Source organism: Danio rerio, chromosome 11 (genome assembly GCF_049306965.1).
Source record: "Danio rerio strain Tuebingen ecotype United States chromosome 11, GRCz12tu, whole genome shotgun sequence".
NCBI classification, from domain to species: domain Eukaryota; kingdom Metazoa; phylum Chordata; class Actinopteri; order Cypriniformes; family Danionidae; genus Danio; species Danio rerio.
Genome location: NC_133186.1, coordinates 26,973,852 through 26,991,353, shown reverse-complemented (window position 1 = coordinate 26,991,353; position 17,502 = coordinate 26,973,852). Strand labels below are relative to the sequence as shown.

At 35.8% G+C, this 17,502-nt stretch overlaps 2 protein-coding genes across 5 annotated transcripts in view; both read right to left on the bottom strand.

Annotated features, from left to right (window-relative positions):
- sulf2a (sulfatase 2a) overlaps positions 1–9,150 on the bottom strand; it is an 82,165-nt gene extending 73,015 nt beyond the window's left edge. For 3 of the 4 annotated variants that reach the window (XM_005169270.6, XM_073915573.1, XM_073915571.1), the window contains exon 1: positions 9,110–9,150. The gene's annotated coding sequence lies outside the window, so the exon portion shown is untranslated. 4 annotated transcript variants of the gene reach the window in all.
- Positions 9,151–10,227: 1,077 nt separating this feature from the next.
- Positions 10,228–16,135, bottom strand: timm17a (translocase of inner mitochondrial membrane 17 homolog A (yeast)). Its single transcript, NM_198367.1, is given in 6 exon segments — positions 10,228–11,106; positions 11,854–11,964; positions 13,286–13,414; positions 14,241–14,304; positions 14,425–14,524; positions 16,106–16,135. Coding segments are annotated over 6 exon segments (501 nt in total). The 5' UTR covers positions 16,132–16,135; the 3' UTR covers positions 10,228–11,035.
- Between the last annotated feature and the right edge of the window lie 1,367 nt (positions 16,136–17,502).

The following is a 17,502-nucleotide window of genomic DNA, read 5'->3' as shown; positions in this document are numbered from 1 at the left end:
TCTTTGCCGGAGCACTCGTGCACTTCCTGTGCACACGCATCAAGCAACTGAAGCAGAGTTTGAAGGTAAACAAACAGCGATTTATCATAAGCGTTTTAATGCACATTTTTTTACACAATTGGCATTCAGAAGAAACATAGAAATGTTAACATCTAGCAGCTAAATGTGTCTGGAAAAATATTCAAGAGATTTTATTTCATAAACATGCTTCTGAATGTTCTGATTGGCTGGAGTAGATGTCTCACGACAGCACGTTCTAAACGTGAACGCGCTCTTTCCGGCAATTTTCCTTCTGTGTTTACACAGCACAGCATTCCGGAAAAATATCGGTAATGTTACAACTTCTCTTTCCAGAAAATTGCCGGAACGAATTTCTGTTCACACATACAGACCTTTCCGGAAAATTGCAGGTAATTTTCTGGAAAGGTCAGTATGTGGGAAAGGGGCTAATGTACACTGTACAAAATGCAGAGATCCACACAATTCCTTCATGTTGTCCCAACCCAAATCGATTAAGTTGACTACTAATTTAAGTGGATTGAACATCTTAATTAAGTTGGCCCACCCCAAAAAAATGTAAGAAGAACTGTGTTGTTTTAACTCTTTTTAAATAAGTACTTTTGAAAAAGCAGTAAAAGTAATTTTGAGTGTATTCAAGCACTTATCTGCTAGTGCATGTACCAAAACAAGAAAATCCCATACACAAAAGCAATCAATAAAAACCGCTCCACCTGTATTTTGCACAACCACTAGCCTTAATCTAAAAGCCACGTTTAGTTGTGGGCACGGATGTTTGCTTGGCCAAATAAGTAAAGCGGAATAATGTTTACTCTGATTTTCCGAAAAGAGCGCCTATGTTCCATCCTGCTGGGCAATTGTCCTTGGCAAGGATTCCGCATTGAAATGAATGTGTTTCTCTGCACGCAGTGTGTTCCTCACTGATAAAAACGTCTGCTGTCAGCTCTGGTTTGAGAAGGAGCGGACTTTGTGCAAATTAGACCAACCCCTCTCTACCTCTGAAAGCAGTTTATTCTCTATGGGCATTTTATTTTGTTGGGGCCTGAATCCCTCCTCCATCACCCCACACTGCCTCTTCAAAACTGCTCCTCTTTTATTCCTGACGGCTCAAAGAGCGTCTCTATCCATCGGTCGATGCCCTTGTGATCACCATGACTACCTTAGGGACGGAGCTGCCGTTACAATGAATCTGAATGGTGGTGTCTTAAATATTGAAGGACAACACTGAGGATTGAGGGGAAGGCGGATTTACTGCTGCTCATGTGTTACTCCTGTGGCCTGAATGTATAGGAATGTATAGCCAGTTCTGGAATGGTAATAAACTCTTCGTGATTCAAGGTTAATTTAACTCGGGGTTCAATTCAAGACTGGAGATCTCTGTGTTGTAAAAAATATCCTAATATCCTAAATTAATTTGGCTGCCTACAGCTTATGATTTACAGGTTTATTCCATTTGTTTTGTCATTTTTAAATATCAATATGAGACATTGATTTGTGCTCCAATAAATGTTGAAAAGTTTAAAAAAGTAGCATGATTAGTAGTTTGACATGATATATTAAAATCTATTTAAAATCTACTTATTAGTTATAATCAAATCTTATTATTTTCTTTAAAATAACCAAAATCATGAGACTGTGAGACAATAGAAGTGCTGCACATATAATTGATATCAGCAAATTATAATTCATAATTTAAATGACTGATAACATTTATTCAGGCCATTGAAATTTTTACAAAAATACAAAATTGTAATGAGTAAAAATGTTCCTGGGTTAACATCTATGTTTATACTGGAACAACATTCCAATCAGCCAATCAGATTTAAGGGATATGTTTACGTTACGGCTTACGGTTAGGTTTATTCACTTCTAGATGATTGTTATTCCTCTGATTTTGGAAATAATTTACAGTTATGATTCGGTTTAGGGTAGGGAATAGATATTGATTACATTTTCCAACAAAAGTGATGTTCCAGGATAAACACAGATCGCATTGTACTTGGCAAAGTTATGACAAGCTATGCCGAGTTCAGACTACAAGATTTTAGCCCCGATTTTAACTCGTCAATAACTTTTGAGAAATCACCGACAAATGCCCAAAAATCACAAGCAAACAGTACTCGTTCATGTGAGTAACAATCACACAGTGTGAACTATCAAAGACGCAATCTAAGAGAAACGTGTATCTGCAGGCCAGCGGGAGATTGGGGGAGAAGTTAAAAATGCAATGTATAGATATGCAAAATTTTGCTTCCACACAGACATGCACACGTCAAAGTTTCTTCTACGAGAGAAAATTTTCTTTTCTGCATGTTGTTCTGCGTGTTGTCTCTAATAATTCCAAGCAATAAAAACCAGCAAAAGTCACTCATACCCTTTAAAGGTTCTGTGACGTGCTTTTTTAAAATAGAAATTTAACAATCTCAACTCGAACATGACGACAGGGTGGGGCATATAGTAGCTCTTCCCCTTTAAAAAAAAAAAAAAAACAGCCACTAGCGTTTCTTGCAAGTGTGCCGCAAGCCTGCGTTTGAGTGAAGGTCTCGGCCGTTAGATCGGCCCCTGGGGGCTGGCTAGAGTACAAGTCATAAAGCCCGCCTCCTCCGTGTTAATGAAGGAGACTTGAGCCCAAATAAAAAAATTTATTACACTTGCAATAAACTGTCCCGAAAGATGGTTCTGGTCGATTAAGGCACTGGTTATTGTGCTGAAATAGGTGCAGATCTTCATTTTTGTAAACAGTTTGTTTTTAGCTGTAATTTAATGCTGGGCATGTCATCGTGATTGACAGCTGTGATTGACAGTTTCTCAAAGCAGCGCGTCTGAGCTTCGGTAGAAGACTGAAGTGTTATTATTCGATTTCTGTGTTATTTTACCATGACAAAATGAGTTCAGCAGTAAACTATAGTTTCTGACATACATGATCCTGGTGGAACACTGTTTATTCGCTAAGGTCAGGGCTTTTTTCGGGCTTTATTAGTTTGCTGATACACGCCTAACCACCCAGATAGCAAAATACACTAGGGCCAGTTCCAGCTAGATTCCAGCCGGAGACTTACCCCTCAGAACTCAGACTGACTACCTCTGCTAGACCTACTCCGGATGCCTGGACTCACTGCCCGATTCCAGCCCGAGTCAATCGAGCCAGATGCGGCGGCCGAGCGAGCCGGCGCTGCCGCATGCGAGCTGAAATCAGCCCGCGACGCCGCGAGTAGGTTATGCGCTGCGGGCGGCCCGGAGCTGGCGCGATTGAATATATAAAACCCTCATATTTGTTAACGTTATTACATCCATTTGTGTTGATATGACAGCAAACGCATGCTGAGAAGTTCGGGGGGCGTGGTTGATTTTACATAAAGCGTTTGGTTGGAAGCTCGACTCCGCTCATTTTCGCGGCTCCTCCTCTGGCTCCATCCTTCTGCGCATGTCAAGGCTCCAATTTCAGCAGTCTTTTGCGACAGTTTGTGCCCGTCAAGCAGGCGTTTTGCCCTCAAGGCGTTCAATGGGAAAAAGGGCTGTCGCGTCGTCCATATTTCTTACAGTCATTGGTTTCTTGCTATCACAGCTCCGAGAGTTAGAGTGATTGAAATGCAAAATGAAAAGCAAAAGAAAAGAGAGTCTTGCAGGGGCGGGACTTGTCAGATACTAGAGAACATTTGATTGGTCAGAAGATTTGATGAGAAAATGAAGAATGAGGTGCTGTCAAAAAATAGTTTATCCATTTAGACAGAAGTGACAAACTGCAAGCTTTGAATGTTTATATCAGGTTTATATGTTAAATGTGAATTTTTTCACAGTTTTGGAGCACACTAGCTTATAGATATCCTTAAAATCAAACATACTGATACTAACATCTAAAAAAAAAATTATTTTAATTTCATAGGACCTTTAAATAAACTCAACTCTTCATTTCTATGACATATACAATTCATATAAGAGTAGACAGAATATTGTTTGTTTATGTTCCTAAGGCTGTTGATATACAAAACTGTTGGGGGAAGTGGTCATGGCAGAGCTGACTAAAACACAGCTACTGACCAATCAGCTTCGAGAACTGGAGCTAACAGCTTTGTTAAAAATGATAACCTTCACATTCTTTCTTTGAAAGCCTCTTAAAACTGGTCCCATTAAGTGCCTCATTGTAACCTTGATTTTTGCTTTTTAAAGAAAGTTCTTAGTAATCAACGTCATGCTACAGAGATAAAAAATATATATATTTATAAATCCTGAATGTCAGTGTGTCACAGAAGCGAATACATTGCAAATAGTTTCAAAAAGCTGAGAGTAGTGCACGGCATAGCAAGACCTCATTAAATGCACAGCGTTCCAGCAAAACATCTGAGGGTCATTATCACCAACAGTGATAATGTCGACTGTACATCATGCTGTCATGTCTAATGCATTCTGTCTTATTTATTTTTTCCGCTTGCAACTGTTCACACCACAGACTCTGATTATTCACATAAATAGTTAATATGACGTTTATGAACTGCCGCTTATTCCATTCAATTGCCTGCAAGCCTCACATCTGTAAAAATGATCTGTAATTCAGAAGTGAAGGACAGAGCAGAAGAGTGATGAAAACACAGTGAACATTTAAAAGGGGAGAATTATGATGTTCATTGGTTAAAACTGGACACAAATGCATTGATGAGCAATTCAAGGACATTTACTTTTGCAAAGTATGACTAATTACTTTTAACTTCTAATTGTATATAAATGAAAAGTTCAAATGAAAAAGGAGGGATTTTATAGTTCAAATGTAAAACAACAAACTTATTTTACATTTCTAAAGCTAAACTAAATATAACACCAAATCAATAAAATGAAAAAAAAAAAAACTTTCCTTAATTCTTTTAATTAGTAATTTACAAATATAAAAACAGATTCAAACATTATTAAATAACATTGTTGTACATGTGAGTCAGGGTACAATAGAATTGAGGGCCCAAATGCAGTTTATTAAGTCATGCAGGCAATGGTCAAACAGAAACAAACAAGAGCTAGAGGGTTATACAGAGAGTAGTTGGTCAGTGTAGGCGGCAAATAGCATAAACAATAAAACTATTAAAGGCTGACGAAAAAACTGATGTTTTGACACAGTGTCGAGATACTAAAGTGCAAGTGTTTCAAAACACTGCACCGAAGCATGATCCAAACCACCCAGGTCATGTGATTAAGGTAATTCAAAACACCCAGGTCATGTGGCTTAAGTGTTTTAACACACCAGGTTACGTGACTAAAGCAATACAAAGCATCAGCCATTTCAGAAGAACAAAATAGCCCAAGTTTAAATCCCAACTTGTACGAATATTATGAAATCATTAATTGATTTATTTCTAATAAATGTTTTTATGACCAAACAAGATATATTTATCCACAAAGTGTTCATCCAGATGTCAGACCAATGTTAAAACAAAACACGTTACAAGAACAGAACATTTAAAAACTAGCATCTATAGCTGCATCACCTTGGATTCAAACCCATTATCTTAGCATGCTAGTCTGGAACTCTTAGTGCTTCAATAAATCATTCCAAGCCTTAATTGTACCATGTGCGGTTTATTACCTCAATTTGCTTAACTGTTTATTTGCTGAAGATGCTTCAGAGTGGTACAAAAAAATGACCACTAGCTGTCACTTTAGAAATGGGATTCAAAATGTTGTGAGGCTTCGACATATTTGCTTCAACTGTTTCAGTGTTTCATGAAGCCTTGCTTAGCCCACCACTAAAAAACAAAGCAAGGACCAAAAGGAACGGCAAGGCTAGACAGGAATAACGCTTGGTAATGTTACAGGTAAACAAGATTCTGCAAAGTATGTGTGTGTGTGTGTGTGTGTGTGTGTGTGTGTGTGCGTGTGTGTGCGTGTGTGCTGTTTAAATGGTCTATTTGATTATTCATCATGAGCTTCCAGCTGTATAAGTGCAATCAGAGAGAGAACTGGAACTGGTGTGTGTGGTGCGGGATGGGATTCGTAGTTCTAATCAGTAGCATATGTGTAGTTCTCCAGCGATTTGCACAGGCTTGATCGCTGTTGATCATGAAAACTATAATAATATGTCAATAACACTAAAATATCTTAATTTGAAAGTCTAAATGCAGACAAACGTAAAACTCTGAAATTCTTGTATTAATATTCACATCACTGTTAAAAAGCTATCACATCATAGATAAAAAGCAATTACGAAGACATCAAATTTGGCCTGTCATAATTAATCCTTAAAATAGGAATTAAAACTTTTAGTCTCTCAAAAATCACTGATTTAGACCAAGAAAAATTCTCCCATTGATATTATGCAGGTCATGAAATAAGAGCTAGTTAGTGAGCATTTGGTGATAAAGAGTAGGGCCTCAAGTGAGAAAAACATCCAATTAAAAGTCTCTTTGAAAGTCTTTTAGTTAGTTAGTGATGCACACAGATGGACATACAAGACCTGGATTGTTGCATGAGCATCTACACGTCATTGTATAAGAATTCGCCTATAACTTAAAATGCCACATGCACTGCCTCTACCTCATTCAGACACCCCCATCTCCAGCAACAGAAAGTTTTGGAGTCTTTCACCAAACATCTTGAGAGCCCAGCCAGAGCTTGTTCAATGCTCTTGTAAACAATCAAGAATGCTACGCTCCCACAGTGCCTTCAAAAGCCCTGAATTAATAATCACAGCACTTTTTAGGAGCTACGCAGATTAGCAACCAGTCATGTTTGCTGCCTTCCATTATTAATGAGTTGTTTGCACCACAACTTGACCTTCCTTCTGCCGCCACGATCTCCAAACAAACTCGCATGGAACAGGAAGAAGTGTGAGGTAAAGTGCCAAGGCTTTTTAGAGCAGACATGCTTTTTCTGAATGAGAAGGATTGGAGTGAAAATAAAACTCAGCTGCAGAAGTCAAGCCAAACCACTTGGACTTTTGAATGCAGAGGCAAAAGGTCAAAGAAAATGACTTTCTCATAAAGAAACGTCAACCGGCAAGGCTGAAAAGACACAGAGCGAGACACTGAATGGCATGAAACGCAGCAAAAATCAATGAAAACAGCAGGTTGTGTCGGGTTTCAAGGAAAACATTTGTCTGCTAGAATGCTTTTGTCCAGCAACAGACAAGAAAAGAGAATGAAAGTAATAAAGATACTAAATGCACTGACTTGTCTCATCAATAAAAATACTTAATCTATTTCTCAACAATATAATTGCCTATTTATTGTCATTTATAACTAAACCCTGTACTGAACTATGGTTTTACTACAAATAAAATCATACACAAAAAGTGGTTACTGTTGTTAAATCATGGCAACCAAAAATCAGCCAGGGTTTTAAAACACGAACTACATAGTTTATCTGTAGTATTTGCAGAAATTCCCACCATTCTAAACTCATTTTAATTTTCCATTGCAAACTTTTGAAGATTGTGGTAATGTCATATCATTATATAAATAAAAATATATTTTAATAAAACATGCTATAAACAGAAATTGTGACGCGGTGGAGTGGTTGTGGAATGTCACAAACTCAATTCCTGGAGGGCCGCAGCTCTGCATAGTTTTGCTACTTCATTTTTAACCTTAATTTTACACAGCTGATCCAACTTATCAAGGTGTTCAAAATCACTGGTGTTTATTAGTCTTAAGCTACGGTCACACTAGAACAGGGGTCTCGTGAACCTTTTTTTTTTTTAGCAAAAAAACAAAATAATAAAATAAAAATAGAACCATTACTGATATTTTTAGCAAATGCATTTTTTGAAGAGCCATTTGGATGTGTATAGATCTCAAAATGGCTTCTTAAAAATGCACTTTCTACTGTATTACAATAAATTACTAAAAATTATTACAGTATTACTAATAATACTATATTATATATAATATAATAATATATAATATAATATAATATTATATATAGTATAATACTATATAAATACAGATTTAAACTAAACTTTAATTTATGTCCATACACAACTCAACAATAAACAAATTTGAAGCATCACATGTTGAGCAAGTCCATGAATGAAGAAAGAACAATTTATAGTATTTTTATTTTCGCCATCACTTTCGCCATTTTCGCAATGTAAGTTGTTTGCCCTTTTTTGGTGTTGCAATTCAAATTTATCCACATTGCCACAAACGCACATAGGTCGAAACGTCCTTTTATTGTTAACGGAGTTCTTATTCATTGTGCTGTATAAAACTACAATTAAAAAGGGGATTGTAGGTGTATTTTCGATGGGAAACGGATTTTTAGTGATGGTTATACATTTTTAAACGGTAAAATAATATTGAAGGGAAACAGCTGGAGAGCCACGTATTTTTGGTCAAAGAGCCACAAGTGGCTCGAATCATAGGTTTCTCTACCACTGCACTAGAGTTTGAGCTTGCTAAATTCTTTAGTACGGTGCTGCGAATAGGGGCGGGATAAAACAAGTTGATTAGACATTTAAAAAACGCGAGCGATTGGTCCATATTTTAAATTCCTGTCCAGAAAGATCATATTTTAATCTTTAATTTAGTCTCAAGCAAATGTGATGCGATTTCGCTAGTCATTTTACTTTGCTTGAACTTTCCAATGAAAGCAAACTGCGAAACTTGACGCACAAGCTTGCGTTTAAAGTCATCGAACATTGTATAGTGTGTGTATGAATGGAAGTCTATGGGGAGAAAAGTACAGTGTGCCCGCAGCTTTAAACACCTTGATTAGTTGGATCAACTGTGTTTCATAGGGTTTTGTAGCAAAACTGCAGAGCTACGGCCCTCCAGGAATCAAATTTGAGACCTATATGCTAAAGTCTGGGTTAACGCACTATTATCTGATGAAACTAGATTAAAATTAAGCAATATTAGTATTAGCATCAAATTAAAAGCCTCATGAACTACAAACACTAATCTGAAATAACCAGTGGCTACAACACATTTACTTAACTGAGTCTGTTCCCATGAACGCAGGGTTGTTAGGTTTTCATAACAAAACTAGCAGGACTGAAAATATGCCTCTCAAAATTGTCATTTTACAAAGCCACGCACTATACACGCCTTATACTTTAAAACCACTTTATATTAGCAAACAAAGATTCTATTTTCAGAAATAATTTTACCTTCAGATAGAGGGGATGTGTCCTCGCGTGACTGCCATGCTGTCGATGAACCTAATGGAAGACAAATAAAGAACTACACCGGAAGTTCACCCCAAATTGGTAGAAATTATAACAAATCATATATATTTTAAATATCTAAAATAATCATAAGATCCTAATTAAATTTTTATCAGTGAACTTTCTTCTGTAGATTAACTTACAGTACATACCTTTTTTGTTTTTAGCAACAATCCTGAAGAAAGCTGCCATTGCCAATCTGTTACTATAGTAACACAAGTATCAGCAGCAGCACGGCACGTTTCCTTCTTAGTGCAGGAGTGTCCAAACTCGGTCCTGGAGCTGGTGTCCTGCAAATTTTAGCTCCAATTTGCCTTAACACACCTAGCTGCAAGACTTTTCTAGAAAACCTTGCAAGAGTTTGATTTGCTAGCCTAGGTGTGTCAGTCTGTCTAATTGGGGTTGGAACTAAAGCCCTCCAAAAGTGTGCTTAATTAGTTTTATTTGTCTAGAAGTTATCATTGGTAGAATACAAAAAAGTTAAACAACACAACCATATATTTGATGCATATTGTCAACCTTTTAAACCGCGTTATAAAAAACCCACAACAAGGCTTAAAAGCAGCTTAAATCCGCAGAAATGCAGGATTTAACGCAGGCAACCCAGCATGAACGCTGTTTAAGGGTTTGTTTTTAAAGCGTTTATGAGTTTCTAAACAATCAACATAAGCCTGTCCTTGTTTTATACATCTTCATCTTCTGTTCTTTTACAGCAGTGGTGTTAAACTCAGTTCCTGAAGGGCTGCAGACCTGCAGTTTAGTTCCCTGCTAAAATACACTTATCTGGGGGTTAAAACAAGCCTGAATGACTCAATTGGTTTGATCATGTGTGTTTAATTAGAATTAAAGCTGCGGCCCTCCAGGTAGTTCAATACATGCACTTTATAGGTCTCGTTGACATTGAAATTTTTAACTTGACAATTGCTATAAGTCTATGGCTCCCTCTAGTGGAAAATAACCCCAAGTTTTAGACAACCCTTTGAAAAACCACTAATAATAAAAAGAAGTGACTTCATAATTGACCATATTCAATAACATCTAGCAGATTTTCACACAGAGACTGACACAATAGTAATAGCTAGTTTATTTATGATGTTTCTCAGCCTAATTTGGCTCATTAACCATCAGAAGAGACAACTAATTCTGTTAATTCATCAACCTTATTCCCAGATGCTCTCTTATTGAACAAAAAAATCCAAATATTTCACCGTAGAGTCATACTTAAAGTAAAATACAGCATAACATCTCAAAATGAGGAAGTTGGACTTCTACAAAATAAATAGCTACTTCAGGAAGTAAACTGAGGAATATACTCTGAGAGGGATGGTTTGGCATGGAGCAGTCAATAAAAATCTCCACTATGTTTATATGATCTTGCTAAAGCCCATAAGAATGTTTACATTAAAGAGAACAATCTGTTCATAGGCAGGTATTAAACTCTTTTGCATACACACACACACACACACACAAAAATGGTATTAAATCATTTGCACACGCAGCAAACACACACTTTATACAGCCAATTGATTGGGGTTCAACTCAAAGAACAAGATATTAACTGTATACCCATTGCATCATCAAACACTTTCAAGTTATGTCAGCGACAAAATGAGGTCAAAGAAAACAAAAACACGTGGATGAGTCTGATTTCCTTTCCGACTTAAATAGGATGACCCAGAGGCCAATGAGAAAGCTGAGAACAGCAAAAGGCATACTGCAGATAAACGCAATGACAGGAACAATAGTGTTTGGCCTTGGTATTTCCTTTGTCACAGTCATGCTCTGTTGATGAATGAGGTCCACACTGTAAATTCAGTGTCTCAGATGAGTTCATGGAATAAGAAAAGGCCTTGAGTTTTAAAGGACTTCTCATTGGTACTGTCTATAGTCTCCAAATGAAGAAGTGGGCATTGGAGCAGGTTCTTCTGCAAACTGTGGGCCTGTAGAGAAAGATGACAATTGTTTAGCAATTCAAGTACCTATTTGGGCTGTATGATATTGGAAAAACTGACATTATTTAATTTTTCTGTGATATGAATTTAATTTCACAAGCGGATTTAAATAACTCTATTTGAAAATAGTTTATAACTTAACATTGATTGGGAGTGCATCTGCATAAAATATAATAAACACATTACGGACATACAATAGAATGAAGATTTAAAAGAAATAAACCGTGCCTTATGGATTTCTGCACAGTTGAACAGTAATATGGTTCAGAAATTGAACAATCAAATGTAAAATAACACTGTGTAGTCAACATTTGAAGTAAATCAAAACCTTTTCTCAAAGTTGTCCTAAAACTATTCAACAATTTTCATTCTTTTTGTTGGACAATTTTGAAAAACTTCATTGATCCTCTTCAAATGTTTACTACTGTAGAAATAATGAAATACAATTAAACTATGTTGAAGCTACAAATGTAATAATTTCTAGTGCCCAAATGGTTTAAAAGAGCTTGGAATCATACACAGTCACAGGCCTTAAAAATTTCTAGTCTCTTAAGGTTAAACTTTGCATGAGCATGAACCGTGTTTCTTGTTAATTATAATACCAACTTGGCATTGCAGATATTGTAATGCAACTATTGTAGATTCACATATGGCAATATCAATGCTGGAACAATATATTGTGCATGCCTAAATTTGTATTTCAATTCGTCTCAGAGAATAATCTGCCACACTTACCAGTTGGGAATTGCGCTGAAGCAAACCTTGTGAGCAAAATTCCAGCACCTTCTATTAATGCGAGCAGTATTCCTCCCATTGCAGCAGAGCCAACCATGGCCACTGGTCCATCTGTGAAAAGACAGAAGATTAGAGGGGTGGTCCACTACGATATCATATTTTAAACTTTAGTTAATGTGTGACGTAGCTGTGTGAACATAAACAACATCTCTGAATGTAAAATGCTCAAAGTTCAATGCAAAGTGAGACTACAGCTGCATCTCAAATGGCACACTATACACTATGCACTTACACATTTAAAAGCATAGTATATGTATGTAGTGTTGTCCCAAATGGAACACCAATGTTTTTTTTTACTGAGCGGAAATTCCAACCCTTTCCCTAATGACGTTCGACGGTTGCTAAATCAGTGAAATAAATGACCAAACTATCAAATACCTGCAATGAGTATAACCGCATTCAACATCAGGAGGCGCTATAATCACTCTCGTGGGAAAATTTTGCTTTCACCACCCAAAAAAAATAAAGATATCCAACATGTGCGCCCGATAGCTCTGCCCCTTCCGCTACGTGAGCAAACCTGCGGTCATTAAGTGCGAAGTGTCCAATATTAGACACTTCATTTTACCGGCTAAATGAGTGCATTATTCGGGTAATTAAAGTGCACTTAACATTTTTCGAGTTTTCAGAGTAAACACACTACTTACACTATTTATACTACAAAATGGCGTAGAATAGTGCATAAGTATGCAATTTGGGACGCAGCTATTGGCTTAGGTGAACAAACCTACAGTGAACAAAGCTTGGGGACTACAAAAAAATACATCCGGGTTAATGATGTAATACACCCTTCAGTTTACGCACATACACCCCGCGCAGCGAAGGGGTGTGGCCAGAGGCACTGTAATGTTATAACAGAGATGATTCCTGGTGATGTGGAGCTGATCTGCGAATCACAGCACATTATGTTAGCTGACCAATCAGAGCTTCTTGAGGGCGGACCTTTTGGAGGAACTAGGAAATTTGAGTCTTTTTCATGTTAGCTGAGTAGCTGTATATAATCAAAGTAAGATGCATGAAAAAAACAATGTGATTTTTAAGCATGAGTAGACATTGCTTTGCACCCCATAAACACATCAAAGCCTTAAAAATACACCCCTTTAAAGTCCACATAAACCCAAAGCTGCGACCATTTTTTTCTTTGTTTTTTTGTATTATGACAGTTCCTAGAAGAAAAGAATATTAAATGAGAAAACTGTCACCGTGGCTTGTTTTTCTACTCCGAGTAGTAAGAAGAAAGATTGGGAAAAGGGTTTGAGGAGAGTTATTACAAGCTACAGACACCTTCTCACCATTTCTGTGTGTTGTTAATACTTTAGAAAAGATTAAAGACACCACAGCATTACCAGCTTTAGATCAGGATTTGACTCACTTCTTGCTGCTAAAATGGCTCCTGTCATGGCTCCACTTGTGATTGAGTTCCAAGGGTCTTCTTTGCCTCTCACTTTCACCAGCCCACAATCAATCATGGAGAACAGGCCACCCCATACAGCAAAGCTTCCTGATGTTCGAAGACAATTGAATGTCATGTGTTGTAAAAAAAAAAAAAAAAAAAAAAAACTGTATGGTCACTGAATGGATTTTTGAGCAAGCACAAAAAAGTGGGATGTAGATCATTATTCAATCTTTTAGACATACGAGACCACCAATTATTATCATCCTTGTCCAGGAGCTCTTCAGCATTAAGTTCAAAATATATTTCATAATTTAATTTAAAAAAAAAACATTGTCCAAAATGTTATGCACAGGCTGCACAAGCACATTAAATCATTTTTTGCTGTAATTGAAAAGGCTGTGCATATAAAACCAAACATATTTTGGGCTTAAAGGGATTTGTATAGGGTCTAAAATAAAGACCAAATTTACAATGTGAAATAATTATATTATAGATTTGATACATGTACTGTATTTACTAATTTATTTTAATTTATTTAAAACTTTCTAATATTAATTTTAAAGAAAATATTAAATGATCAAATGTTTATTTATATATTTATTTTAGATCCCTTTTAGATTATTTATTTGAATCTTATTTGATCCTGTTTTTGTGTGAATTAAACTTTTAAAAGAATTAATGCTTTGCTTTTTCTCCAGTCATTTTCACAGATCTTATGATATTAATTTGGTCACAGTTTAAAAAGCTGATGGCAAATAAACAAATTAATATGAAACGTGTTTTTAATAAAACCTTTTCAAACTTGTGTAATATACACAAACACAAATAGTTAAATCAGCTAATCAACAATACAATACAAAATAAAAAACCCAAACCTTATGAAAAGTATTGCATCACTCATGTGACAAATAACTTTAAACAAGATCATTACCTCCTAGTTGTGGAGCTCTGGTTCTTATGGCTGTCAAGCTACCCTTCATTCTGTGATTCATTCCCTAAAAAGATGAAAAACAAAAACAACATTCACCTTAACGCCAGGGACAATAACGTACAACCAAGCACTAATCATTTAGTTAAACAGCATTGCTTTAGTAGCAGCATCAAACATGACTCACAGAAGGAGAGTTTCTAAAGCCTTTAACTGCCTGAAAGATCCCTCCACCGATGGCCCCCATGGTGAAGGCGCCCCCACAGTCATCCACTATCCTCCAGGGACTGACAAACAACAGAGAGATGTCATGACATGTAGTGTTCATCTTTCCAACTAACAACTCTTGCAGTTCTTACAAAACAGTAAAATAGCATGATAAACGCATCACCAATGAAAATGTATTATGGTTGTGATAGAGGTAAAGTTGGTTTTATATTCGCAAATTCAGACTTTCCCCTTCATAATATGATTGTGATCGCTGCTCTAAAATATGTTCTTTTTAAATGTATGGGTGAAAAACAAAAACTTTTTCCCCCTTAAACGCAATATATAATTTTGTGAAAGATTTAAAATATTTTGGAGCAGTAAACATGTCAGGCTAAATAATTCAAATCAATCATTGACTTCTACTGTCTTCATTTGTTTTAAAAACTGCATCTTTGGATAGGTTTTCTGCTGGAGATACTGTTTTCCTAAAAAAAACAAAAGGTCAATAAAAACTCTTACACACACGTTAGGAACGGTATTATAGTAAATTTTGGCCTTGACTTTTCCAAACCGTAGTATATTTTGAAAAGGGTTATCGTCCCATGCCTAATTAGCAGCCAATGACTATCAAAGTACAACATTTTCAACAGTCAAATAAACAGTGTTAATGTTGTTTTCAAGTCATACCTGCAGTTTATTTCAGACCGAATATTTAAAGTGGCATGGTAAACAACATTGGGAGTGTGTCACAAGTTGTCACTGAACGAATGTGAGAATATAAAAATGACTTTACGTCTATATGGTTGTGGTACAAATAAAATGCATAACACATGATTTCTGTAGATAAACCATGCTAACTGTGAAATAACTATAGTTTTGCTACATTAACCATATCTTAGCCTTGGTATTTGCAGTAAATATTTATTATACAAATATTATCAATACAAATTTGCTTGAATAACAGGAAATTATTTAAAAAACAGTTTTTTTTTTTTTTATAAATAAGACATTTCATTAGTGTTTACTTTATACGTCCACCCTCATTTACTATGGTTTTCACTAAATAAGAAACTTTTTTGTAGTTAACATAGGGTAATGTGTGGTTATGTCATGGATAAAACAACGTTACAAAAACACGTCTTTTGGTATTATTCGTAGTAAAAACAAGTTTGTTAAAATAGTTTGCCTATTGCATATCTGATAAAACCAACAGTGATCAATAGGACCAAACAAGGTTATTACATTCTACATAGTTACTTCATAACTACATAGTTATTTACCGTAAGGCTACCCAGGTGATTTGCAGAAACCAGCAAGCATAACTGTAACGTATATTGTAATCTATATTCTGCGTTTAACAGTCGACGAATTTACACAACAGACATTTCTGGAAGACATTATACAAAAACAAAATCTAGTGATCTCTAAAGCCGGTAGAACAAGGTCATGTGCGGCACTGACAGCACGAAGCCTTCACTGAAGGGCATCGTGTTAAAAAACCTCCATCAAAACCACCATATCACAATATTGCGAGCGTCAGACACCCTGACAATTAATTACAGCGTAGAAATAACATACTACAGTATGACCGTTAGAGAAATAAAACCATATACATTCACTGAACGTATAAAATAATAGGTTTGAGGCTGTCGGCTCACCATGGCTCCCTCGCGTACTCCTCCATTTTGTTCTTTTCCCGTTCACAACTGACGTAACCAAGCACGTGCTGTTGCTGCAAGTGACGTAAGGTTCCTCGTGCGTTTTCTGCTGGTTCTTTCTGTGTGAACATTGCAAAGACGCCCCTCTAGTGGAGGAAGTTTTACAAACCAACAAACCATTCAAAGTCACAAAATGTGACTCAATTATATATTATCATTATCATATATCATCAGAGGTGCGCGACGTTGTCATTCGTTTGCCGGCAGCTGAGACTTGGGAGTATTCTAGTTTACGAGGACTCCTCTTTTCACTATGAACAACAAAGGTGAAAAAAGAGATCTTTGTGATCTTTTGCTCATGGTTTAAAGTTTTAAGAAAGATCACAAGTTACAATATTTAAAGTTGTACCTAATTAATTTAAGTGCTTTTTGAAAGTAATGTAACTGATGGTGTTTTTTTAATAACATTTCGAAATTTCTAATAAATGTTTTTAACTGCCAACACATAATCATAATGTAGCATTATTTTATTTTTTTACCTTGAAACCATTCTGATGGTAAGTACAAATTTAAAATCATAATATGAAATAGTTTTTATTTATTTATTTCATAATTAATGTTTTGAAATAATAGCTTTAATAAGAAACACTGTCATAACTGTTGGCTAGGCTATATAGGATGGTTGCACCATTTACCGGTACTATGGTAGTATCGTGACACTATGGCTCCAAAATACTGGCAATACCACTGTAGTTTGTATATGGTAGTATCGTCATTAATGGTCTATCTACAATAAATAATGTGTGTGGAAAAGTCACTAAATTGCTCACAAGTTTGTGCAACAATAGTCCATTTTATTAGAATAAAGCAGTCAAAGGTTGCAAAACTGTGTAAAATTTGCACCTTTTATGGTTTTTATGGTTTTACGATTTTTGACACTTCAGTTTAAACGCACATCTGAATCAGTTCATTTCTGTTCCTGTCAATATGATTTAGTAGCTACAACAAACACAACAATCTCTTAAAAACAACGACTCACAAAGTAAAAATTATAATTAGGCCTACTTTGGATTCTTACCTGATAAGGAAAAAATAAAAATAAAAAACAATAGATGAAAAACAAAAAGAGCAACAGGAAACATCGAAACCATTTTTGACCTCTTTTTATTGCCTAATTTGCTCTTTTTGTAATAAATTCTGTTCGGTATAATTTGTATCTTTATTTTAATGTATTATATTGATGTGCAAATACATTTTAGAATAATAAGAGAATTATGAATTCAATTCAAGTAGGCCTGTTATAACTTATAAAATAGCTTTTCTGATCATTTTCTTTATTTCATAAATTTGAGTTATGAATTACAGTATCGCAATACTACTTGGTATTACAATACTTA